The sequence below is a fragment of the Panthera leo genome, chromosome A2 (genome assembly GCF_018350215.1).
Source record: "Panthera leo isolate Ple1 chromosome A2, P.leo_Ple1_pat1.1, whole genome shotgun sequence".
NCBI lineage: Eukaryota > Metazoa > Chordata > Mammalia > Carnivora > Felidae > Panthera > Panthera leo.
In genome coordinates this window covers 54222352-54247530 of record NC_056680.1, presented here as the reverse complement: position 1 = coordinate 54247530, position 25179 = coordinate 54222352, and the positions used below count along the sequence as shown (strand labels likewise).

Sequence of the window (25179 nt, the reverse complement as noted above, 5' to 3'; positions counted from 1 at the left end):
TAATTTGTGTGGATATGTGAGAAGCTTCTGTCAGAGATGACACTATTCAAAGAAAAGGATTTCTTTGAATCTCTTTTTCGTAGGGTAGGGTGGGGGTGGGGACCAACTCCCAGCTGTTCAACACTTGTCCATTTGAAATGTAAACTGTCTTGTTTCTTGTTCCCCACCTCTGGAGTGACTCTGAAGCTCTCTTCTTGATAGTTGGTACAGGGCAAAGCTCTAGTTTCTGTAGAGACAGATTCTGCCTGGATCGTTTGCTCATATGGTGCCAGATGGTCCTTTGTGTTCAGCGGAGAATTCAACTTGCAAGATTTTTGTTTCCATTTTCTTCTCAATAAACACCCCTGTTTACCAGTGACTGATGAATATGATTGGTAACAAGAAATTTCTCTTTTCCATTAAAATCCACAGTTAGATTGGGATGTCCACTTCTCACTATTATTCTTTGAATTTACTTTGCTGAGTTTCAGCATATGGACAATTAACTGTGGTTGTGACTGAAAGGAATTAAATTGCCTTATCTAGACTGTACGTATGAATGGTCTGTTCCTTCTTGATTTCCCAAGTAATGGCTGTTCTGTGAACTATTATTATGGTTTCCATCCCAAGATGACTCCTGGTATTCAGTTCTTCATATGTTGAAACCTGTTGGGATTTTTTTTTTTTTAACATTGCTATTTTCATTTGCTGTGTACTTACTTTTAGCTTTTTTCCTATTCCAGAAAATAATCATTACCCATTATCTAGAAAACTGTCTTTTAATCTTCTGATTAAAGATTGCTTAATGATATTGCCTGTTTGTTTGGCTAGTGGCATGTTTTTTTCTTTAACACTGAAAATTCTGCATGGACTTATAATAAGATGCTCTTTTCTTTCTTTCTTTGCTTTTCTTCTTCTTTTTTTTTTTTTTTAAGCATTAGATAGGCATGAAGCCTCCGTCTCACAGCTGCATGTGTAGTTACTGTTGAAGCAAATGCCTACCTAATTTGACAGTCTTGGTGTGTTTAAAATTTTTTGAGTTTGCAAATAAGCATATTAAATCTACTGATGGAGCCTTCGGGCAGTGAACAGTTATATGAGGACCCTGATCCTGGAGGCAAATCCCAAGATGCCGAGGCCAGAAAGCAGACAGAATCAGAACAGAAGCTGTCTAAAATGACCCACAATGCTTTGGAGAACATTAATGTGATTGGCCAAGGCTTGAAGCATCTCTTCCAGCACCAGCGCAGGAGGTCATCAGTGTCTCCACACGATGTGCAACAAATTCAGGCAGATCCAGAACCTGAAATGGATCTGGAAAGCCAGAACGCATGTGCTGAGATTGATGGTGTCCCCACCCACCCCACAGCTCTGAATCGTGTCCTGCAGCAGATTCGAGTGCCACCCAAGATGAAGAGAGGGACAAGCTTACATAGTAGGCGGGGCAAGCCAGAGGCCCCAAAGGGAAGCCCCCAAATCAACAGGAAATCTGGCCAGGAGATGGCAACTGTTATGCAGTCGGGCCGACCCAGGTCTTCATCTACAACTGATGCTCCAACCAGCTCTGCTATGATGGAAATAGCTTGTGCTGCTGCTGCTGCATGTCTGCCAGGGGATGAGGCAACTATAGAGCGGGTAAGTCTGCCAGATTTCCTTTTTCTGTTAACTTACTGTCCTTTATATCTAAGACTCTCCAAACTTCTTTTTGGTAGCTAAAAAGAGATAGTAAGGACCTCAAAGTTGTGGTAAAAAATAGTTTTTTTTTTCCCCATTAAATACATGGGATGAGTAATACTCATTCTAGCTAATGAATGGATCCCTATAATTCTATTCCTATTTGCTTCCTAACATATTGCTATGTTCTGTTTATTTTACCCTTTTGCTAAAACCTTCAGTATCTTTCATGTGCCTTTTGTGTGTTAAGGGCTCAGTTTTATGGTAGAGGAGCAAAGATGATTCTTGTTTTGGTTTTGCACATGAATTGACTTTCTTACATTAATGAAGGCAAGAAAGTTCTAGAATCTGGGTTTGTCTGCTTAGCATGGGAATATACTAAATTGGTTATAATTTTCATATACTGTGCCACATCATCAGCATTCAGTATACATTTTGCATTCTGTCATAAAGTGCATGCATTCTTATAATTTACTCTTAATAAACAGGTTTTTTAGGTTTGCCTGGATGGGAGAACTAGGCTTAACAAATTTAGGGGGAGCTCTTTTTGTATAACTTAGTTTTATGAAAATAACTTAGTTAAGGCACATAGTAGAAATAGTTCTGGTAAGGTTTGAAAACTTAGGTACATGTAGCCAGGCAGGTAGTAACAATGAGTGAAGTCATGTTATGGGGCTAGGACAAAGTGGAGAGTACAAGTCCTGTCTAAAGGGGCAATGTCTTCTTAGCTTTAGCTGATAGTTGTGATTTAGGACTGTGAGCCCAGTCTTGCCAGGTCTTCTGATTTGAGAAATTTGAAAATGAGTTTAGTCATTTCCTGATTTTTAACCTGTTAGTATAGAAGCCAAACTGAACATATTTGTGGGCCAGGTCTGCCCTATAAGTCAGCATCTTGCTGTGTTTTGGATTTATTTTTATGTATTCCTTAAGTTTTAATGATTAATCAGTCTCACTTTTATACTGTGTCTGCTTCTGGCATAGGCAAATTTATTTTACTGAATATTTAGCCTGGAAATATAAATATTGAATCTAGAACCTTTAAACCTCTCCATCTAAATGTGACATTAGAAACAAATGAGTAATAGACAGTAGATCATTTTAAGAAGTTAAGCCTGTCTGAATAACATATTCACCAGAATAGCAATCATCAGAATAATGATTCACATCATTAAAATTAAAGGTATAAATGAGGAAAATAATATAAATTTATGTGCATAATAGTTACCTTTTTTTTTTTTTTTTTGATGTTTATTTTTGAGAGAGAGTGTGAGCGGGGAGGGTCAGAGAGAGAGGGAGACATAGAATCTGAAGCGGGGCTCGAATTCATGAACTGAACCATGAGATCATGGCCTTAGCCCAAGTCAGACACTTAACCTACTTAGCCACCCAGGCGCCCCCATAATAGTTATCTTTGAAATAAAAAGGACATTTGGTCATTGATTATACAATCTAGTTGACAATAACTAACAGTGCAACTATATAATTTGTCTTAATCTGTACCAGAGAACACTAAGAAATTTTTTTTTTTTACTTGTGATTCTGTGATTATAGACTTTCATGTTGAAAATTAGGGGCGCCTGGGTGGCTCAGTCACTTAAGCATCTGACTCTTGATTTTGGCTCAGGTCATGATCTTAGCTCAGGGTCAAGATTGAGACCTGCACTGGGTGTGGATCTCTCTCTCTCTACCCCGCCATGCCCCTCTGCCCTTTCATGTGCACCCTCCCCCCACTCTCAAAAAAAAAAAAAAATTGTAAGTAAAGCATATTGTGTGTGTTTATATTGCTTTAGAAAACTTCATAGAGAGCCAAGGGGGAACATTTTTAATAATTGTTTCTTTAATACATGTATTTACAGAAAAATCCACCGATTTTACTTCATTATTTTATTTTAATCCCTGTGTAGTTAACAGTATAGTGTTAGTTTCAGGTGTACAATATAGTCATTTCAACAATTCCATATATTAATACTACTCATCAAGATAAATGTACTCTTAATCCCCTTCATCTGTTTCATTCAACCCCCCGACCCACCTCCCCTCTGGTAACCATCTGTTTGTTGTCTATGGTTACGAGTGTTCTTTTGGTTTGTCCTCTTTTTTTTCCTTTAATCATTCATCTTGTTTCTTAAATTCCACATGTGAATAAAATGATACAATATTTGTCTTTCTCTGACTTATTTCACTTAGCATTGTATTCTCTAGATCAATCCATGTTGTTGCAAATGGCAAGATTTCATTCTTTTTAATGACTGAATAGTATTCCATTGTGTATATGTACCATATTTTCTTTGTCCATTCATCTGTCATTGGTTACTTGGATTGCTTTCATAATATGGCTATTGTAAATAATGCTGGAGTAAACATACAGGTGCATATATGTATCAAATTAGTGTTTTTTGTATTCTTTGGGTAAATACCCAGTAGTGCAATTACTGGATGCCGTTGTGGTTCTATTATTAATTTCTTGAGGAACCTCTACTGTTTTCCACAGTGGCTGCACCAATTTGTATTTCTACCAACAGTAAACAAGAGTTCTTTTTTCTCCACATTCTCACCAATTCTTTAGTGTTTTTGATTTTAGACATTCTGACAGGTGTGAGGTGATATCTCATTGTAGCTTTGATTTGCATTTCCCTGATGATGAATGATGTTGAGCATCTTTCCATGTGTCTATTGGCCATCTCTATGTCTTCTTTAGAGAAATGTCTGTTCATGTCTTTACATTGTTAATTGGATTATTTGTATTTTTGGTATTGAGTTATATAAGTTCTTTACAGATATTTTGGATACTAACCCTTTACTGGATATGTCATTTCCCATTCAGTAGATTGTCTTTTAGTTTTTTGTTGATTGTTTCCTTTGCTATGCAGAAGTTTTTTGTTTTGATGAAGTGTCCCAATAGTTTATTTTTGCTTTTGTTTCCCTTGCCTCAGGAGACATACCTAAAAAAATGTTACTCCCACTGATGTCAGAGAAATTACTACCTTCTAGGATTTTTATGAAAACCCACCAATTATTTTTTTTTAAGTTTTGTTTTGTTTTGTTTTTACTTATTTAAGTAATCTCTATACCCAATGTGGGGCTCGAACTCACGACCCTGAGATGAAGAGTTGCACACTCTTCTGACTGAGCCAGTGAGGTGTCCATGAAAACCCACCAATTTTAAATATACAGTTGATTAGTTTTAAAAAGGTGTGGTCATAAAACAGTAGTCATGATGTGGAACATTTCCATCACCCCGCAGTGATTTCTTATGCCCCTTTGCTGTAGTCTGTCCTATTTTCTCTAATCCTTGGCTACCACTGATCTACTTTCTATTACTATTGTTTTGCCTTTTCTAGAATTTATTATAAGTGGTATTATACAGTATGTAGTCTTTTGTGTTTGGCTTCTTTCATTTAGCATACTGCTTTGGAGAATTAGTTGTTGCATCATTCCTTTTCCTTGCTGAGTAGTATTCTGATATGTATCTATTTGTTTATTTGTTCCCTGGTTGATGGACATTTGGATTATGTCCATTTTCTCGCTATTAATAAAACTGCTATAAACTTTTGTATGTAGGACTTAATGTTTTCATTTCTCTGATTCATATGGTAAATGTGTCTGCCCTGTTTTAACTCAAAAACACTTTGGACACCCAATGTATGTTTTTTTTTTCCCCACGCTGACAACCAGTTCTGACACCAACTGGGTGTCCTACAATTCAATTAAATTCTGACAGTAACTCGTTAGAGTTAATGTAGATCTCACTGTTAAAGAACTTGGTTCCACTTGAGATGTCAGTTGGAAGTGTCAGGTTCCCACCTGTGCTTCTGACCAACCAACAATTTATTCTACAACTCCCTGTTCAGGTTTGGTTATTTACTAGAATGGCTCACAGAACCCAGAAAGGCACTTTACTTACATTTATTGGTTTATTATAAAGGATACAGTTCAGGACCACCAAAGTACAACAGCTGCCTAGGGCAAGGTAGATGGGGAGGTTTGGTGATGCACAGCTTTCGTGTCTCTCTAGGTACACCACCCTCCCAACACATAGTGTCCACCAACGTGGAAGCTCTCTGAACCGTGTCATTTAGGGAGTTTTGTGGCAGCTTCATTATGCATGTACAGTTGGTTAAATCACTGGCCATTGGTGATTACCTCATTTCCAAAACCTCTCCCTTTCCAGGAGGTTGAGAGGTGGGGATGAAAGTTCCACTCCTCTAATTGAGCCTTGGTCTTTCTGGCACTTTGCATCTATCCTAAAGCTATCCTGGGGCTACTAGTCATCCAATTAGCACACACTCCAGAAATCCAAGGGTTTCAGGAGCTCTGTGCTAGGAACCTGAAATGAAGACCATGTATATATTTATCACGATGCATGTTTAACTTACAAAGTGACTGTGCCATTTTGCATTTCTGTCAGCAGTGTATGAAAATTTTAGTTTCTTCACATCCTCATCAATATTTGGTGTTGTCATCATTTTTAAATTTAGCCATTCTAGTTTGTGAGTGGTATTGCATTGGGGTTTTTAATTTCTGTTTCTCTAATGGCATGAAAAGATTGGTAATATTTATTTTTTATGCAGTTGGTAAAGATTGGCTGGTGATTTTAAAAAGAAGATTATTTCTAAAAATTGATGTTAATTATTTCTAGACATTTAAGTGATCTGACAATTCTTCAGAATTAGCAGAATAGTCATTCAGACAGTTTGCTATTTGCTTAGTTAACACTTGCTGAAGAATGGACTTCTTATAGTTTTAATAATTTTATTTATAATCACCAGTCTGGGAGATAAAGCTCATGTTATTCATGTGTAAAATCAGAATGCAGTAACATTAGTTGTGATTTATAAAATTTGACTAGATTTTTATTTGCTTCTTAGAAGTGTAGGCTACATTCTCTTTGTGAACAACAAATTGCTGGAAACTAAAGTACTCTACTTACCTTCTTAGCCAATATAATTGGGTTTATATTATATTAGCCAATATAATAGTCTGTCACTTAATCAAAAGTCAGTTGAAGTTTTTATGATCAAAAAATGGTATGTATGTATTTTGAATATTTTACTTAAAACCAAGGCCTTAAAATTTTAGAATATAAACCTACTGATTGGACTTTTGTACCTTTCACTCATTGCATGGATTATAATTTCTAGTTTTTAAGTTTTTATAAAGTGGAGTGATAACCTGGTGACACTTGTGAAGCAGTGTGGGACAGCCTCTTAGATTTTAATCTCTTGAAAGGCTTTGCCCACTTTAAATTCTTTTTTTTTTTTTTTTTTAACGTTTATTTATTTTTGAGACAGAGGGAGACAGAGCATGAACGGGGGCTCTTGAAAGGCTTTGCCCACTTTAAATTCGTTTTTTTTTTTTTTTAACGTTTATTTATTTTTGAGACAGAGGGAGACAGAGCATGAACGGGGGAGGGTCAGAGAGAGGGAGACACAGAATCCGAAACAGGCTCCAGGCTCTGAGCTGTCAGCACAGAGCCCGACGCGGGGCTCGAACTCACGGACCGTGAGATCATGACCTGAGCCGAAGTCGGCCGCCCAACCGACTGAGCCACCCAGGCGCCCCTTAAATTCGTTTTTAAAAAAGCAATGTGCTTTTCTTGAGTCTTTCCAAAGCACTTGTGTTTTCATAGAAATAAAAGACCCTTTTATACTCATCTGATTGGTTTATGTAGTATTTAATTAAATTATTTAGTTATAAATGAATATAACTTAACAAACTGATGTAGGAGCTTAAGTGTATATGGGAGTGTACCATAGTGTACCAGCCATGAACACTGATTATCCTGTGAGGATAAAATCTGCATGTCTTTCAGAGAAAATGAAGTTTGAGAATGATATGGCAAGTTGGTTAATTAAGTGGAAATTAGTTTGGAGAGCTTCTATTCTATTGTATCTTAGTATGAGAGATTGTTTCAAATTCCAAATATGGGTGCCTCTATTTTTGTGTTGAGGATGAAATGTTTTAATACTGGTGGTAATTGTTTGAGTACATTGATATCTGTGTCCCATTTAAGTTAACAGCATTATTACAGACTTGCATGTACATGTATGCATGTACAAACATAACCCTAAGACAAATGTTGAGTTGATTTTCCAATGTAGCCATTGTGTTTTGAAAGCCAGCTGCTTCTGCCTTAGCCATCTGCCACTTAACAAGTCTAGTTTTAAAAGTAGGTTCTTGGCCTTTAAGCTAGATTCCTTTTTTAAATTCAGATTTGGCAGGTATTTATTTGTGCCTAATATGTACAAAGCATGGCTTTGACCTAATGATGGAAATGAGACCTGGTTGGAACAATCATGACATGTTGAACACAAAGGTTCTTGTTCCCTTCCTTTTTGGATTTACCAGTGTCTGTCTTTTTCCCACATAAAAATTTTGTTGACATATCCAGTGTCCTGCAGTTACATCATTTAAAGGGTCATCTTCAAATTCACAAAAGCAGTTTTTTTCTGTAAGTGCTTTGTGATTTGAAAGTTATAAAGTTAAATGTTTTGAATTTGAAAGAAGCATGCTTAATGTAGAAAACATTGAACATACAGAGTAAAAGAAGGAAAAAACAAAAATAAGTATTGCGAATATTTTGGCATGTTTTCTCTATATACTACTTACTTAAATATGCAAAATACATAGAACATTTAAATTTAGTTCTTTTAAGATTAACATTTAAAAATAAAACTAGAATCTTACTAAATGGACAATTTTGTATCCTTTTTTATTAAAATTCTGCCTTGAGCATTTTTAGATATCCATAAATATTCTTTTTTAGATTTTTACTGATTGAGTAATATTACAACATATTTTGTTGTAATACCATAATTTATGGTAACTTTTTTATATTGAGTTGGAGATAGAGAAATCAAAATATTTAAATTTCCTTTATGTAGAATATATGAAATATTTTTATTTTTTAAATTTTAATTTGAGAGAGAGAGCGCATACATATGAGTGTGGGAGAGAGGTGCAGAGGGAGAGAGAGAGAGAGAGAGAGAGAGAGAGAGAGACAGAATCTTAAGCAGGCTCCATGTGCCCCAGCACAGGACTCAATCCCACAACTGTGAGATTGTGACCTGAGCCGAAATCAAGAGTTAAACACTCAACTAAGTCACCCGGGCACCCCTGAAATATTTATTAATCAAGAAATATTTGGGAGTAGTGATAATGATAGCTACATTCATTGTGTGCTTATTATGTAACAGGCAATATATTTAAACACATTATATAGTTTTCTCATTAGTTCTAAAACAGCCCTATTTTTTTCTGCATGAAGCAGCAGAGGCATAGAGAAGTTAAGTATGCCCATGGTTTCACTGCCAGCATGTTGCACAACTAGAGTGTTTCAGAACTTAAATACTAAATGCAGGCATTTACATTTTGATTAGATATGTTTTAATAACATCTGTATTCTAGGCATTATTTCATTCAAAAACTGCTTTTACCTACCATACCAGATGGTCTCTCCATTTTAATGTGCTGGACATTGGTCTGAGTATTTGGGAGATACAAACGATGTACTTTTTCCTTCTGTACTTTAAAATATTAGCTTCATTTGTATGTATAATACAGAAACAATCAGTAATTGGCACTCAATTTATGAAAATTCAGGGTAGCATTTCATACATAAGATGGTCTTATTTCAGATCTTTCTGAAATCCTTTAGATTTTTAAAAATGGCTACTAAAGATTTTTTCTATTACACCTACTATTCACCTTTAAAGTTCTCCCGAGGATTTGAAAACTTTCAGATCCTAGACTCAGTGAACTTACAGTCTAGTTGGAGATACAGCAAACAATATAAAAGTTATCTGTATGATAAATGGTATGGATAAGTTGAGAAGATGAAAGATCCTTCTAGTTTGGAGTGAATACAAAGCTTAGAGGAGGGAAGTGGAGGTGGGCGCTTTGATTTGGGTCTTGTAAGAGAAATAAGATTTAGATGTGTGTGTGTGTGTGGGTGTAGGAGAAAGGATTATTTCAGAAAGCGGAATGATATGAACAAGGACAATGCATTTACTGGCAGGATAATTAGGAGAGTGGTCAAAGAAACATCGTGTCAGCTGCCTCAGGTCTTTTTTGGAATGAGGTAGGGTATAACTTGTCTCTCTTTTTTTCTTTCATATCATCTGATTAACATATTTGACCAAACTTCTGAGTGTCTGTTACATGTAAGATGTTCTGAAAAATGCTGTAGTGGATATATAGGTACATAACACTTGATCCCAGCTCTTAAGATTTTTAGAACTAGCAGGAAAGAGAATATGTACCCATAGAAGAAAAAAGTAACTTAGGAATTTTAATAAAGCACTTTGACATGAAGTATCTCACTTGATCTTCTTAGTAATTCTATGAAATGGTAATGAAGGTCCTTATTGTCATTAATTCACAAAGTAGGAAACATAAATGATTTCAGGGTCACACAACTTGTAAATAAGGAGTGAAGCTTTTGATTTCTGTAGGCTGGTCCCCTTTCTGTAATACTCTGCCACCTCCACATGTAATACAGGATACAATGTGATAAGTGCCACAAGCAATATAAAAATGTGTATTTAGGGAAGGAGTAATTAATTCTGTCCAGAGGATCTGGGAAAGCTTTGAAGGAAGAAGGACTTTAGGTTGTTGATGTGGGTAATGAAGACTGAGGATCTCCTCTAAGCTAAAGACTTTTGGGAATGAAACAAATTAGTGTTTTCTAGTAAACATACACTCTTACAAGGAATCTTATGGACTTGAATAAGACCTCTGACATTTTGGCTGATGTATTGAGAGAAGGCCTAGAACTGTCCACAGGGCTTGCAAGAGGTGCCACATCTTAGCTTTGATATCCCTCCCAACACCTAGTAGGACAGCATTTTGCATACAAATGTCTCCTGCAGAAATAGCATTTTAAGGTATTTTTTGAATAATGAGCAAATCCTTTTGTCTGCATCTTAAATGTTGTGTCCTTTGGAGTTTTAACCATAGCCATACCACTCTTTTCACTCTTCTGTGAACTTAAATGCTGTCATACTTTCAGTTTCTACCAAATATTGGTCTCCAACTGGGCCAGTCCTGTGATCTTCGGAATTAGTTATCTCACTGTCTGTTGGTTATCTGCATAGGTAATTCAAACTCATCATTTCCAAAATTAAATTCATCGTAATCTCTCATAAACCTTTTTATCTTCTAGTATGTTTCCTGTCTCTGTTGTTTCCAAACTTATATGAATGCAGAAGAAATCATTTAGGACACTAGTTGAAAATATAATTTTTATGCCCTATTCTCAGAATTTCTGATTTAGAAGGTCTGGTATGGAGCTTAGAAAACCATGTTTTTGTTTTTGTTTGTTTTTTTAATGTTTTTATGTATTTTCAGAGAGAGAGAAAGCAGGGGAGGGTAGAGAGGTGGAGGGGAGAGAGAATCCCAAGCAGGCTCCACACGTTAGTACAGAGCCTGATGTGGGGCTTGAACTCATAAACCTTGAGACCATGACCTAAGCCGAAACCAAAAGTCGGATGTTGAACTGACTGAGCCACCCAGGTGCCCCCAAAACCCTGTTTTTAATCAAGGCCTCAGATGATTCTAGTGCAATAAGTCCCATGAGTTTAAGAATCACTAGGTCTGACTTTCTGGAGCCACCAGTCACCCACGTTGTCAACCATAGCGTTATTCTGATCTCTTTTACTCCTCAATCACATGATCCCCAAGTTTGTCCCTATTGTCCATTCCTAAGTCAGTGCCCTGGTTTGGGCCTTCAACTGTCTCATTGCTCTTTCAAATCCTTTTTTCATGCTGCATGTAGCTTGTGAGGGCTATCTAAAACAAAGCAAATGGTGCCATTTCCACTGCTTAAAAGTCCTTCACTGGCTCCACCATTACATGAGGAGTAAAGAAATTTCCTTAAAATGGCATGCAAGGCCTTCTAGCCCATGTGGACTTCTTTACCTCATGCCATTCCCTGTCACATACAGAACCTAGCACTTGTTTCCCACCCTTTTTATTCTTCCTCTAAAGTTTTCATATTTCCGTATTTTAGTTTATGTTTTAATCATTTATTCAACAAATATATATATTATCTAATATGTGCTAGGCACTGCAGATATTATGATGAGCAAAAGCAGATGTGATTCTTACTCTCATGGAATTTATAATCAGATGGGGACGCATATTAAACAGTCATTCAAATTAAGTTTTCAACTGTGACATGTGCTACTAGAGTCTATCATAGAGAAATTTGACCTAGTCAAGGAAGTCAGGGTATGGCTTTCCTGAGGAGGTAACAGAGCTCGTAAGGATAAGCTGAGGTTTATTTGAGATAGCTGAACTGCAGGTACAGAGGCCCTAAGAAGGCGGGGAGGTTTGCTGAGTATGAATGATAGAATGGCAGGTATATATACTTGTGTATGTGCATATGCAAGTGCATACTGGATAAGGCTGGAGAGATAGATAGGTGCAGTTCATACAAATGTTTGCAGATAATATTAAGGTGTTTTTCTCCCACTTAAGAGGGATGAGTAGCATCAAAGCATTTAAACAAGGTGTGTGTGTGGGGAGCACTATATCAACTTTGTGATTAGAGAATATGACTGTGCTTACAGAATGGATTGGAGTAGGTTCAGACTGAATACAGGTAGGTGAGCCAGAGGGCTATCATAGCAGTCCAAGTGAGAGAGGACAGTAGTTTAGATCAAGGAATTGATGGTAGAAGTGAAGACAAGAGTTACCTGAGGGCAGGGTATCTTTTTTTTTTTTTTTTCCTTAAGTTTATTTATTTTATTTTGAGAGAGAGAGAGAGAGAGAGAGAGAGAGTGTGTGTGTGTGTTGGGGGGGGGGCACAAGTGGGGGAGGGGCAGAGAGAGATAGAGGGAGAGAATCCCAAACAGGCTCAAACCCATGAACTATGAGATCATGACCAGAGCAGAAGTCAGACGCTTAACTGACTGAGCCACCCAGGTGCCCTGAGGACAAGGTATCTTATTCACATTTGAATTCCCTGTGCCCAATACTTCTGTCCTTGGTTTATGTGTTCAGTGAATTAGTGAGTAGTAAATAGACATGGAGAGCAAGAAAGGAAGTCTAATTAGTGAGTTTGAAAATGCACATGGTTGGGGCGCTTGGGTGGCTCAGTCAGTTGAGCGTCCGACTTCAGCTCGGGTCATGATCTCACGGTCGTGAGTTCGAGCCCTGTGTCGGGCTCTGTGCTGACCGCTCAGAGCCTGGATCCTGTTTCGGATTCTGTGTCTCCCTCTTTCTCTCTGACCCTCCCCCATTCATGCTCTGTTTCTCTTTGTCTCAAAAATAAATAAACGTTAAAAAAAAAAAAATGCACATGGCTAAATCTTTGAAACAGAGTAAGCTTTTATTCAGTCATTCATCGGTATTTATTAAATACCTACTATGTACCAGACAGTGTCCTAGGTAGTTTGGATACATCAGAAAACAAAACAGTCAGAGATTTCTACCATTTTGGAGTTTACTTTGATTGAAAGAGATTGAATACAATAAATACAACAAATGAATTACATGTTATGTTGTGAGATGAGGAAGTATTGTGCAAAAAAATTAAAATGAGATAACAGAGATCAAGACTGTATGGAGGGGAGGTGTAAAGTGGGATGATAAGAGTAAGCCTCATTGAGGAGGTGACATTTGAGTGAAGATTTGAGAAGAAGGAGTTACTCATGTGGTGGGCTACCTGGGGGGTGATAAATATTCAAGGCAGATGAAGTAACCTCAGGGTGGGAGTCTGCCTGAATGTTAAAGGAATAGCAAAGAGGCCAGTGAGTGAGCACAGGACAGTAGTAAGAGATGAGGTCAGAGAGGTCACAGATGGTCAGATCAGGTAGAGCTTCATAGACATTGTAAAGATTGAACAAGATGGGGAGCCAATGGGTATTTCAAGCATAAGAGTTATAATCTTATTTTTTAAAGAATCACTTTGGCTGCCATGTGAATAGACTACAGGGAATCTAGGGTGCAAGTTAGGAGTCTGCTGTAGAATCTAGGCAAGAAATGATGATGGCTGAAACCAGGGTCTTAGCAGTCTTAAATAGAGCAGTGAGAGAACTCAAAGCAAGAAAATAACAGTGGTCACTTTGAAGGTCCCAAGTAGAGTTTCCCTAGAAGGCAAACGGAGTTGATTATTAAGAAAGGGCTTCTCTATGAAGAAAGGAATAATGAGCCATGAGGTAAATGTTATACAACAGCATAAAATATCTTCGAAAAACTATTAGGTTATTGCAATAGAAGACCCAGTGAAAGAAAGAGACTTAAGAAGATGGCTATTGAATGTGTGTTTTCACTATAGGCTAGAGATAGGCTGTGTTTCAAAGCAATGGTAAGATTCATAGTGGTCCAGAAGTCAAGTGTACAGTTTATGGTATAAATTGAGATTATCATTAAGTAAATGCTTTGAAATTTCAATGTAGTATATAAATGTGCCATGGTATTAGGATACTGTTAATGTTTAAAAATAGAGTGATAACATCAAGGGGGGAAATAGTAGAATTAGGGGGGAGAAAGGAGGCCTTCAGATTCAGAATAGGCTCATTTAGTTGGGTTCCCTCAAGTTTTTATCTACTATAATCATTGTTTTGTGGTGAGTCAAACTTTTAAACACTCAGCTTACTTGTAATATTAATTGTCAGATTTTATATCTCATCCTCAAATAGAAGAGTGGAAAATAATTGTCACTTTAAAGTTTGCTTGATTATAGTGGAGAACAGTTTAAAAAGAAAAAGGCTTCTGTCCTGGATTTGCCATTTACTAGCTGAGTTATTTTAGGCAAGTTACTCAACTATCTGATTTTTAGTGCTCTTGCCAACTTTGTTCTTTGAATCTATGATATAGAATATGAAAAATTGTACAGATGAAAGTGCAGAGCTGGCGAGGGCACTGAGAGCTTCCATGATGATGTCTCAGTTTATTTTCTCTTCTTTTTATATCTTATTAAAATACTGAGGGATCAGAAATATTTTTTGCCATTGTTTGTTTTTCATACATTTGTGTTCAGTAAATGTTTATTGAGTGTTTGACCTAATGTTGTTTTTGGCCAGTGCTCTACATACTTTTTCTGTAAATAGTGGTAGTAAATATTTTTGACCATCTGGTCTTTGTCACTACTCAACAATGCATTGTAGCATGAAAGCAGCCTCCCACAATATGTAAACCAATTGGCATACCTGGGTTTGGCTGTAGTGGACAGTATCAGGCCATGGCCCATACTTTGCCCACTCCAGATTTAGGTGCTGAGAATATATGAGTGAATAAAACAAGTAAAGAATATTTTCCCTTGTCAAGTTTACTATATAGTAAGAGGAGGTAAATAAAATGTGCAAATAAAATAGTTATCTCCCACTTCTCAAAAGTTAACATTAAGCTTTTGCTTTTGTGTTAGTGTTTATTTTGACTAACTGAAAAAAATTTGAAGAGGATTTTTGCTTTTATGAAAAAAGGCAAAAGTGACAGTGGCACTCAGCATTTGTTTTGGAGTGAGCAGTTACAGAGGGCACAACTCTAGCAGCAAAAGTAGCACTGCCAAGCTCCTTTCTTGGGAACTACATTTAGCATCTCAGCATCAAGCTGTCATAGCCTTGAACTGGATCTGTGAGCAACTGTGCTTTATCTCAGTTTATTTTGTGCATCTGTTAGCAAGATGTGTCCTAGGGTATCAGAAAAGCCTAAGGTTATTTTTTTTTCTGCGAATGATCAAAATTTTTTTTGTATAAATTAATGGTAATTGCTTCTTTGCTTTATGCCATTTCAACTTACAGAAATTTTCATATGAATGCTGTATTTTGGATAGTGTGAGAAATCTGTACACAGTATGACAGTTGTGAAAGGAAGTGAATTCTAGGGCAGGAAATTTTAAGCAGAGTGGTCAAGGAAGACCTCATTGATACATGGGCACAGACCTGAAGGATAGGAGGAAGCCAAGAGATATCTGGGGAAAGAATAGGCCTGGCAGAGGGAAGACCAAAAGAAAAGGTCCCAAAAGCCTATAGTTAAAGAAATTGTACTGAAATTGTTTTCTTTCTTGGCATTTTAATGGGAGATGATCATGCACATCAAAGCCATAAGTCATAACCTCTTGTCTGTGTGTGCCAGATGGGTGAGGAACAATACTTGGAACAATTCCTAGAATTTGATTTACGTGGATTAAATTTATGTTGTATGATTTAAATGTTAATACTTTTTGCATTGTTAAAAAATTCAACTGAGTAAAATTTAAAGTTCTTGCTGCCTTTATTCAACAATTCAATGACTTGGGCAACATCTAGTGTGTGACAAATAGAAAGGAGCTCTAAAGAGCTGTACAAAGTGAAAGATTTTATATTTATAGACAGAAAGGAACAGAAACAAGGAAGTTATACTAGGCAAAAAAGCAAATTGATTACATTACTTTTCCTTAGGGGGTGGCAGGGGGTCATCAGGCAGATTACCTGACTAATACTGATCAGGTAATTCCTGATTGGTTGGTTTATGAGTCCCTTTCTGGGAGAGGTAAAACTGTAATTAGATTCTCAGTTGGGTAATGTGGGGCTTAGCATAATCTTGTTTTTAATAAACTTAGATGCTTGTATGTGGCTTTTAGAATAGTTGTGTCAATTGCCTAGTCTAAGGTATAGTTTCAGGTAACCTTTTCTCCCCAAGTGTATTTGTCCACTTTCTCAAATTCAACTTATGTACGTACATGACTCAGACAAATTTCTGAATATGAAAATTGAAGTTATTTTTCATTAAGTGGGTCATTTCTTTGTAATAAAGACTTTATTTCACCAGTACAGCTATCTCTTAAGTACCCCTGAGTTGGAGATTAGCACTTTGAGAGAAACGAGCTATAAATTGTGTTATAGCCTTATTCTCAAAGACCTTACAGTCTTGGGGTGGCAAGATTTACATAAGTGGCAATAAAGAAGCAGGGTGATGTGGTGTAATCAAGTCCAGAAGTCAGAGGCCTGTGGTTTTAGATTCTAAGAAGGTCTTATTGCTCTTATTAAATATCAGTGTGACCTTAAACAAATTAAATTCCATAGGTTTCATTTTCTTCATTTTTCACATGAGGTCATTGTACTGAGTAATATTTATTGTTACTTCTAATTTGAAAATGCCACAAGTTAAACTTGGGCTTCCCAGTCTTTTTCATGACACACATAGAAAATTTAAACATCTGTCCAGCACACCGGGGTAAAGTGATGACATGTTCATAGCCAGGGTAGTTGATCTAGTCACTCTAGGCTCTGCTTGCCCACCTGGAGGTCTGAGGGTGATCAATATCTACAGCATACTTACAACTCATCTTTGTGGCTAAAATCGTTAATAAGAGAACAAAATATAATCAGTTGTTACTGAGTTAAGGGTGGTAGAAGTTCAGAGAAGGGAGAGCTAAGTATGGGGTCCTGTTATTGACAGGGGCTTTATAGAGCGTGTGCTCCTTGGAGGATGTCTTAGGAGTATGAGGCACAGTAAGGGTAAATCTTCATCCTAAGACAACACGATACACGCAGATTTCAAGTTTCAAAATAGCTCAGATGTGCTTTAAAGAAGAAGGGGAAAAGAATAAAACCAAACCCCAATTGTGAGTCTCTAGAGAGCTAGGACCATGTATTAGTTATCTTAATTTCCCACATAGAACCCTAGGGCCTAACCAGTATGAGGACTGGTAAAACATTTAGAGGAAGTAATGAGAGATAAGATTGGAAGAGTGCATGATTATGTGTAGCTGATTTTTAAAATGTCAGTTTGGGGGAGAGAGCTTTGATTTAGCATTATAAATGTGAAACTAAATAATTCTAATGATGTGATTAGAAGCAGGAAGCCCTCACTATAGATTTTTGAAAGGAGGTTTGCATGTTGAAAATGTATATTTAAAAAAAAAAATTTTTTTTTTTTTTTTACATTTATTATTTTTGAGAGACAGAGACAGCGTGAGCAGGGGAGGGGCAGAGAGAGAGGGAGACACAGAATCCGAAGTAGGCTCCAGGCTCCGAGCTGTCAGCACAGAATCCAACACGGGGCTCGAACCCACGAACCATGAGATCATGACCTGAGCTGAAGTCGGATGCTTAACCGACTGAGCCACCCAGCCACCCCGCCACCCCGAAAATGTATATTTTTTAATAGTTATGTTCAAGATCGAATAAAAGAGGAAAAAAAAAATAGCTAAGGTATCAGAACTCAGTGGAGCTGAGCTACTGTCATGTAGCGTAAGCATTTACCAACAACATTTAATGATTTATTTCTATGGGAAAAGTCATTTTGAGTTTCATTGTTAGAAATGGTTTGTAGATACCCAGACTGGCCCCAAAATTCCATTCCTACAAAATCTAGGCAAAATTTTATACCCTATTTCACAATTACAGTGGTAACTAAATAGTGAAAAAATACTAATCAGTGCTATTTAAATACACTTTATTTTATAAAACAGTAACAATAAATGATGTAAATTATTAATAAATATATAATAAATTATATATATAATTCTGAGAAAAGAGTAAGCTTAATTAAAGAGGAATGAAAAGGTAGATGCAAACTTAGGAAGCTTATGAAGGGAAAGTCTGAAGCTAGCATCCCAGTTCTCTGTTAAGGTTAACATCACTTCAGAGCTCACTGTATCATTTTCCTGTTTATGGGTGAATTTAGAAAAAGCGTATACCTAGGGCGCCTGGGTGGCTCAGTTAAGTGTCCGACTTCGGCCCAGGTCATGATCTCATGGTTCGTGAGTTTGAGCCCCGCGTCAGGCTCTGGGCTAACAGCTCAGAGCCTGGAGCCTGCTCCAGATTCGGTGTCTCCCTCTCTCTCTCTGCCCCTCCCTAGCGCGCTCGCTCGCTCTCTCTCTCTCTCTCTGTCAAAAATAAACGTTAAAAAAAATTTTAAAAAGTATACCTTTATTAGGCTGCTGTTAGGAAAGTTTTGTGGGTTATTTACAGTATTGTATGGGCAGAGAGGAGAATTTTTTTGTAATGCCTGGCTCGATCTGGGAAATAGAGAAAAGAGGAAAGGGTTGGGCAAGCAGGCAGCGTAGAAGGGGGAAGTAGGGTTACTCTTCCTGGTAATTCCCTCTGTTTGGTGGCTAAGAGCCCAAGTATTGGGAGGATTTCACACTGAAAAGGCTAAGCCAACTTGATAGAATCATGGTTTCCAGGTCTACGTATGGATTTTCCATGCAACAGAATTGGATCGCTGTGGGCAAAGGACAAGGGAAAGGCATTGCCTGTCACCTTTCATCTGTACTGGAGGCCCCATGTAGCACTGCCCCAGCTGCTTTCTTTGTCTCCAGGCTGGCACCTCAGGAGCAGAAAGAGCTTTAGAATGCTGTCCCTCTTGGCCCATATTTCCACAGGTGGAATGGGGACAGAGACTGCCCAAAGGACTTCCCAACCAAGGCCATCTCTGGAAGAGGCACAGAGAGCTCAGTGCCTGCTGCTGTCTGGAGTTCATCTTTGAATTAGCTCACCCATTCTTTCTCATTCCCAATCTCATCCTTAAAATTATTAAAATATTAATATAGATTTAGAGCTTGTGGATTTAGAGCAGGGTATATAAGTAAGGGATTCTGCCTCCTTGGTAAATCACAGCAAGATAGCATCCAGCTGTGTTCATATGAAAGGGAGATTTCTAAGATTGAATTAGTTGAGTAAAACCTGAAAGGAATATTATTCTCCCAGAGGGGAAGGAATGAGGTGGTGGGAGGAGTAGTTCCTGTTACTGACCACCAGGTGGTGCCCCTAGGCCAGGATCAGTAGGTGGAGATGAGGGGATAACTGCCCTACTGACAGGATGTTAATAAATACAGCATGACTTGAGAAGTAGCAGGAGATCATTATGATATGAGCTAGATTGAGTACAGTGACTGTGATATAGTAGTAGGTGCTCTTTGTAAATATTGAACTGAAATGATAATTGTGGAAATGGAATAGATAATAGAAGAGTAGTTAGGATTTAATGACGGCTAGAAAAAAATTAATGGCAAACAAAATTTAAAACCTGAAGATTTGTTTGGGAGAAGTTGTAAGACAGTGCCCATTTTCCCACAAAGCAGCTGAAAAATTATAATATTTTTCTTTTTTAATCTTTTTTTGTCCAAGATTTTATTTAAATTCAAGTTATTAGTTAACATATAGTTTAGCATTGGTTTCAGGGGTAGAATTCAGTGATTCTGGAAAATTAGTTTTTGCTGAACACCAATTGATATTGCTGTTTTCTATGTATTTAGTATCAGGCAAAGGGAATATTTTATTTCCTGTCAAGGGAATACTATGAGCTTGGAAAAGTGGGGTTAAATCAGAGATGGAGATGTATTTGGCTTTTGAGTTGTTTTCTGTTAAAGATACTTTACAGAGCATAACTTAGTTGCCAAAATAAAGAACTTTTAGATTTATTAACCCTCATTTAGAGGTTCAAAATGTGTATGTTTCCTTTATTATAGTATTTTATGTAGTGGCCCAAAAGATGTTTTGATTATCCATAGTGATCTTAGGTTGACATTTAATATGGTTGTCATAAGAATGAAGGTACAGGTAAGGTGTTCTTGAACTTAGTAAATTTGATTTTGCAAAGTTATCATCATAGGGTCCCTTCTAAAAGTTTTTTTGTTCACTTGTTTTAATCTGAGTTACATTCCTATGTTTGGAACAGCAGCTTTTGTGATGAAGGCTCAACATAATACAAAGTTGTGTTCACTCTTTAAGTTAAATCTAACCTCTTTTGCCTTTACATTACAAAATAATTAGACCTTTAAAGGAATATAATATGTGACCTCACTTCTGCTTTTCCTTTTTATTCACGAGGCAATATAGCCTTGAATGTTAGTTGTGAGGGAACAGAAATTTGGCATCTAAAATCCACTACTCTTTTTGTTTGAATTGTTGAATTGTCTTCCGTTGTGACTATTAGCTCTCAAAGACTCATAGGTAGGTAAGTAGATAGAAGGACAGACCAGGATCATGAATTATATAAGGTAATCACTAGAACAGATTGGAGTTTTTTTTCAGAAGTCATAGCAATTGACTTATTTTGATGTTACATTGTTCTGACCTGTGATCTTGTGAGTCACCGGGAGCAGACTATATTTCACTTTGGAGTTTTCATACTTTATATTTGCATTGATTTGTGTCTCTCATTTTATATATAGATGGACTTTGAAAATACCCTTTTCCTAAGTAGAATCATTTTAGATACATAAAAGATGTTTGATTTTAAAAATTAATCTTATGACAAGTCTCTTTGCAAAAAGAATTAGCAAGGATTTATTGGTTTAGATATTATAAAAATATTCATACCTGCTGCCAAAGATCAAGTCAAATATTTAATTAATTTGAGAGAGGGTGGAGGGGAGGGAGAGAGTACATGTGCATGAGTGGGGGAGAGGAGCCGAGGGAGAGAGAGGGGGAATCCCAAGCAGGCTCCAAGCTCAGCACAGAGCCTGACACAGGGCTCAATCCCACAATCCTGGGACCATGACCGGAGTTGAAATCAGGAGTTGGACACTCAACCAGCTGAGCCAGTCAGGCGTTCTTCAAGTAAAATATTTATTAAGATCTGACAAATTTTATTTTATCATAGTAACATCTTACTGGGGTAAGGAGCCCTGACTCAGATTGCACAATTGTAATACTGAGGAAGTTAAGAATTCAGAAACTTTGGGTTACAAAATGAGCCACTTGTGACACATTAATTTCCAGCCAATAGATCCCTCTCTGTTGCTAAGTGATTAGCAAGACTCATAGACTGCTAAGCTTTAGGGACAGTCCTAATCAAACTCCTCATTTTACAGTTCATTTTTACAGGTCTGAAGATCTTAAAACTTGCTTGAGGTTATACAGCTAATGAGTGATACCAGCTCCAGATCCCTGGATTCCTTCTGATTCTGTGTTTAGGGTTTTTGCCTTTTTATCCTGTTGATCATGTCAGAAAATTGAAGAATAACAGTTCTGTCAAGCAGGAGAAAGGAAAAGGTGAAGAAAGTTTTTTCTTTTTCAAGATATTGGTGACTAGATCAGCTTGTTTGAATGAGGGCAGAAATCTAAGAGCAGTGACAAAAACTGATTTCATTACTACATTTTTGGTTTCTTTTTTTTTTTTTTTTTAATGCTTATTTATTTATTTTGAGAGAGAGAGTGTGAACAGGGGGAGGGGCAGAGAGAGAGAGAAGATAGACTCCCAAGCAGGCTCCGTTCTGTCATTGCGGAGCCTGACACACACAGCCTCGATATCAGGAACCTGGGAGATGTTTACCTGAGCTGAAATTAAGAGTCTGATGCTTAACCAACTGAACCACCCAAGCACCCCCTACCTGTTGGTTTTCTTATGTTATTACTTTTAAATAATTCTTGTCTTCTTTTTCAGATGAGTAGCAACAGAAATAAAATTATAATGATTCCTTAGAGTTATCTTAATACTGTTCATCGTTAAAATATGAGCAGTGACATTCTGGATTCTCATATATCTAAAAAAAACAAGAAAGTAGAGTAATTAATTATTTACAGGGCCCTAAAATAAGGCCTTTTCTATTTACTGAGATAACCAGTTAACCATACAGTCTCTATGGAGCTATTTCTGCATTGTGAGGTTGAGGGTAGGGTAGAAAAGAGAACTCATGATTGTAGTCTCACGTTAACCACAAAATAATGTTGGAGAATTATAGCTAAGAAAGAGGGATGAAGGTAAGAACCATCCCTCCATCATCTTTCTTATTGCTTTAAAATACCAAGAAACCTGCCCTGAGAATACTGAATTTCAGTGACTCATTCAGTGATTGAGAATCTTTTCCACATAGTTGTCCGTGATATTTGCAGGAATGTTTTGTGGAAATGAATTTGTTTCAATAGTATTATTTAGGATTGTACTCAGCTTATTGAGTATCTATACAAGACCTTTTTCATGTATATAATGTAATTTATATTGCATGTCAGCTTTTTGAAGTAGGTCTGATATCCTGGTTTTGTTTTGTTTTTTTTTTTTTTTTCACAAATAAAGTAATTAGGGCTAGGCAAAATTTCAAACTTGCCTAAGACCAGAGAGCTAGTACATGGCTAAGTCTAATTTTTTTGCTCATTTGATTATAGCACATATGGCTCAATAGTGTACGTTTTTATCATGTACTTAATGTGAGCAGTGTAATATAAAGGCAGAGGGTATAGAAGATCTTAGAAGGACCTAGACTGCCAAAAAGTTGGTTAACCTTCCAAGTCTTTGGAAGATCCATCTAAGGAGACTAATTTTCCTAAAACACCTAAGGGAAAAAAAAAAACAAAAAAACAAAAAATCAATTGGTCTTAGAAATCTAAAGTAATATTTGAAGCTTGATAATTAATTCTTATAGTAGAAATGAATAAAGTAGAAATTTAGATAGAAGAATAGAAGTTTTCCATTACTTTCCATATCCACTGTCAAAAGGCCACAGTGAAATTGTTGTAATTCCAGAAGTCACCACCTCCAGAGTCTAACCTCTGAACAGTACCTGAAAGTAGGAAATGCAAGGTTATTTATTTATCTTTGCTTCAGGTAATCTAACTGGCAGATAATGTGACAGTAGCAATGATTCTTTTTAATTCTGTGTTTTTGGTGTTGCTTCTCCTGCCAAGTTGCTACAACTATCTGAGTGGTAAGACAAGAATTCTGGAGCATTGTACGAAAGAAAGTTCCACTTGTCTTTTTGAACCTTTCATTAACACAGTATCTTAGGTTGGAAGGGACTTCTATAGTCATTTTATTCGTCTCTGTAACATTCTTCCCAAGTGGTTATCTGGCTTCTCAAAATCTCCCAAAGAAGCCCATTCTACCAGGCATGCCTCTGTTAGACAAATCTAACATATTAAACTGGAATCTGTATTAAATTGCATTGCTTCAGTTAGGGCCAGTCACAGTATGTAATGCCTCTGCAGGCATGAATTTCTTTCATAATGTGTGTTTCTGAATAATCCCTTCTCTAGGCTAATAATCTCTAGTCTTTGGGATATTTTTTTTCTTTCTTTCCTTTTTAAATGCTTATTTATTTATTTTGCAGGGGGCGGGGGGGTGGCAAGAATCCTGAGCAGGCTCCATGCTGTCAGTGCAGAGCCCAACATGGGACTCGAACTCATGAACCCAGAGATCATGACCTGAGCCGAAATCAAGAGTCGGACTCTTAACCTAATGAGCCATGCAGGCTCTCTATTTCTTAATTCAACAAATATTTATTGATCCAGGCATTCTAAATGCTAGAATGCAATAATGAATCTTTACTATAAACACTGTACTGTGAAATATTACTGTCTCTGTTTTATAAGTGAGGAAAACAGAAGATTGAGGTTGAAGTGACTTACCAAGTTCACACAATTGGTTAGAAATTTACTGGATGTCAGAACCATGCGTAGCTCCAAAAGTCATGCTTTGACCACTACTCTGTTGTTGTGGGTCTTGCCAAGAATAATCACATATAAGCCTAGAGTAGATAAGTTCAAGAAGAAGGTTGGCCTAAAAGAATGGCTTAAAAGTACTTCCTAGGTATGAGATTATGGGGATTCTTGGGATGCTAGATGAATTTGGAGTCTTCCTGGGCTCCATTGGAAAACTACACATCAAGTAAATTCTTGACAGTCACAGATCTAAATTTGTGGTTTCAGCAATTCACTAAGGACCTCAGAGGTCCATGACAAATAGGGAATGCTTCACAAATTTCAATGTCATCCTTGTGCATGGGCCATGCTAATCACTTGTATTGTTCCACTTTTGTATATATGCTGCTGAAGCAAGCATGGGGCTGTTCTTGCACATCATAATTTGGAATATTTAGTCATATTGGTCTATCAGCTCTTGATTATTCCAGTTCTTCTGTATTCTTCTTAAATGGTGGTGTGCAGAACACAATATCCAGATAGGTATTTAGCAGGGACTAGAGCTGAGCTATCACTTCCCTAATTCTAAGGTGCTGTTCTCTTCTTTCAATGTACACAGCTCCATTTTGAAATTGTTTTTCCTTTTTACAATGTGACTTTTTTTCATAACTTGAATTTTCATTTGGTGAAATTCATAGAATTTAATTCAGCACAATTGAAATTTTTATAGATAGTGCTTTAAAAATACAGATGTTTAGTAATTTTGAGAATGTTAGAAAAGAACACTTTTTTGAAAAACTTAACCGTTTCTAAAATATTTGCTTTTAAGAGTAAAATGCTTTCAAATTATATCTTCTTTTAATACAGTAGTAAGGGTGGAGAATGTCACTTAATATTTCCTACCTTCAGCACCTAATTTTTCTTATTTTATATTTGTAGTATTATTTAATGTATGGCTCTGTATTTTTGTGACATTTTTAAAAATCCAGTCATTTATTATACTTAGATCTTCAGGTACATTTGTTTTTTAATCAGTGCCCAGTTCTTTTTCGTAAAGTGTTTTCTTTAATGTCTGGTGATACTTGAAATCCAAAGAGGTTTTGTCTTAAAAAAAAAAAAAAAAGAATTCCTAGCTTGAAATTCAGCTTACTAAGGTAAAAGAAGTCTCTGGGATTGCAATAAATTATCTCCCAGGAAATCAGGTGTGATGACAGAGGAATGGTCTGGGTCTGTAGGG

General features: G+C 36.8%; 1 protein-coding gene and 1 non-coding gene across 6 annotated transcripts in view; one reads left to right on the top strand and one right to left on the bottom strand.

Moving 5' to 3' along the window:
* TMCC1 (transmembrane and coiled-coil domain family 1) overlaps positions 1–25179 on the top strand; it is a 251510-nt gene that overhangs the window by 64169 nt on the left and 162162 nt on the right. For 4 of the 5 annotated variants that reach the window (XM_042911283.1, XM_042911293.1, XM_042911268.1 and 1 more), the window contains one exon: positions 1349–1614. In XM_042911283.1, the coding sequence (XP_042767217.1) occupies positions 1390–1614 (225 nt within the window). In that variant the 5' untranslated portion in view covers positions 1349–1389. Of the gene's footprint in view, positions 1–917; positions 1615–25179 lie in introns of those variants that run through there. The other variant, XM_042911263.1, reaches the window with a different exon arrangement.
* LOC122214649 lies at positions 24260–24363 on the bottom strand. Its single transcript, XR_006200030.1, has one exon. It is a non-coding gene; the product is annotated as a U6 spliceosomal RNA (small nuclear RNA).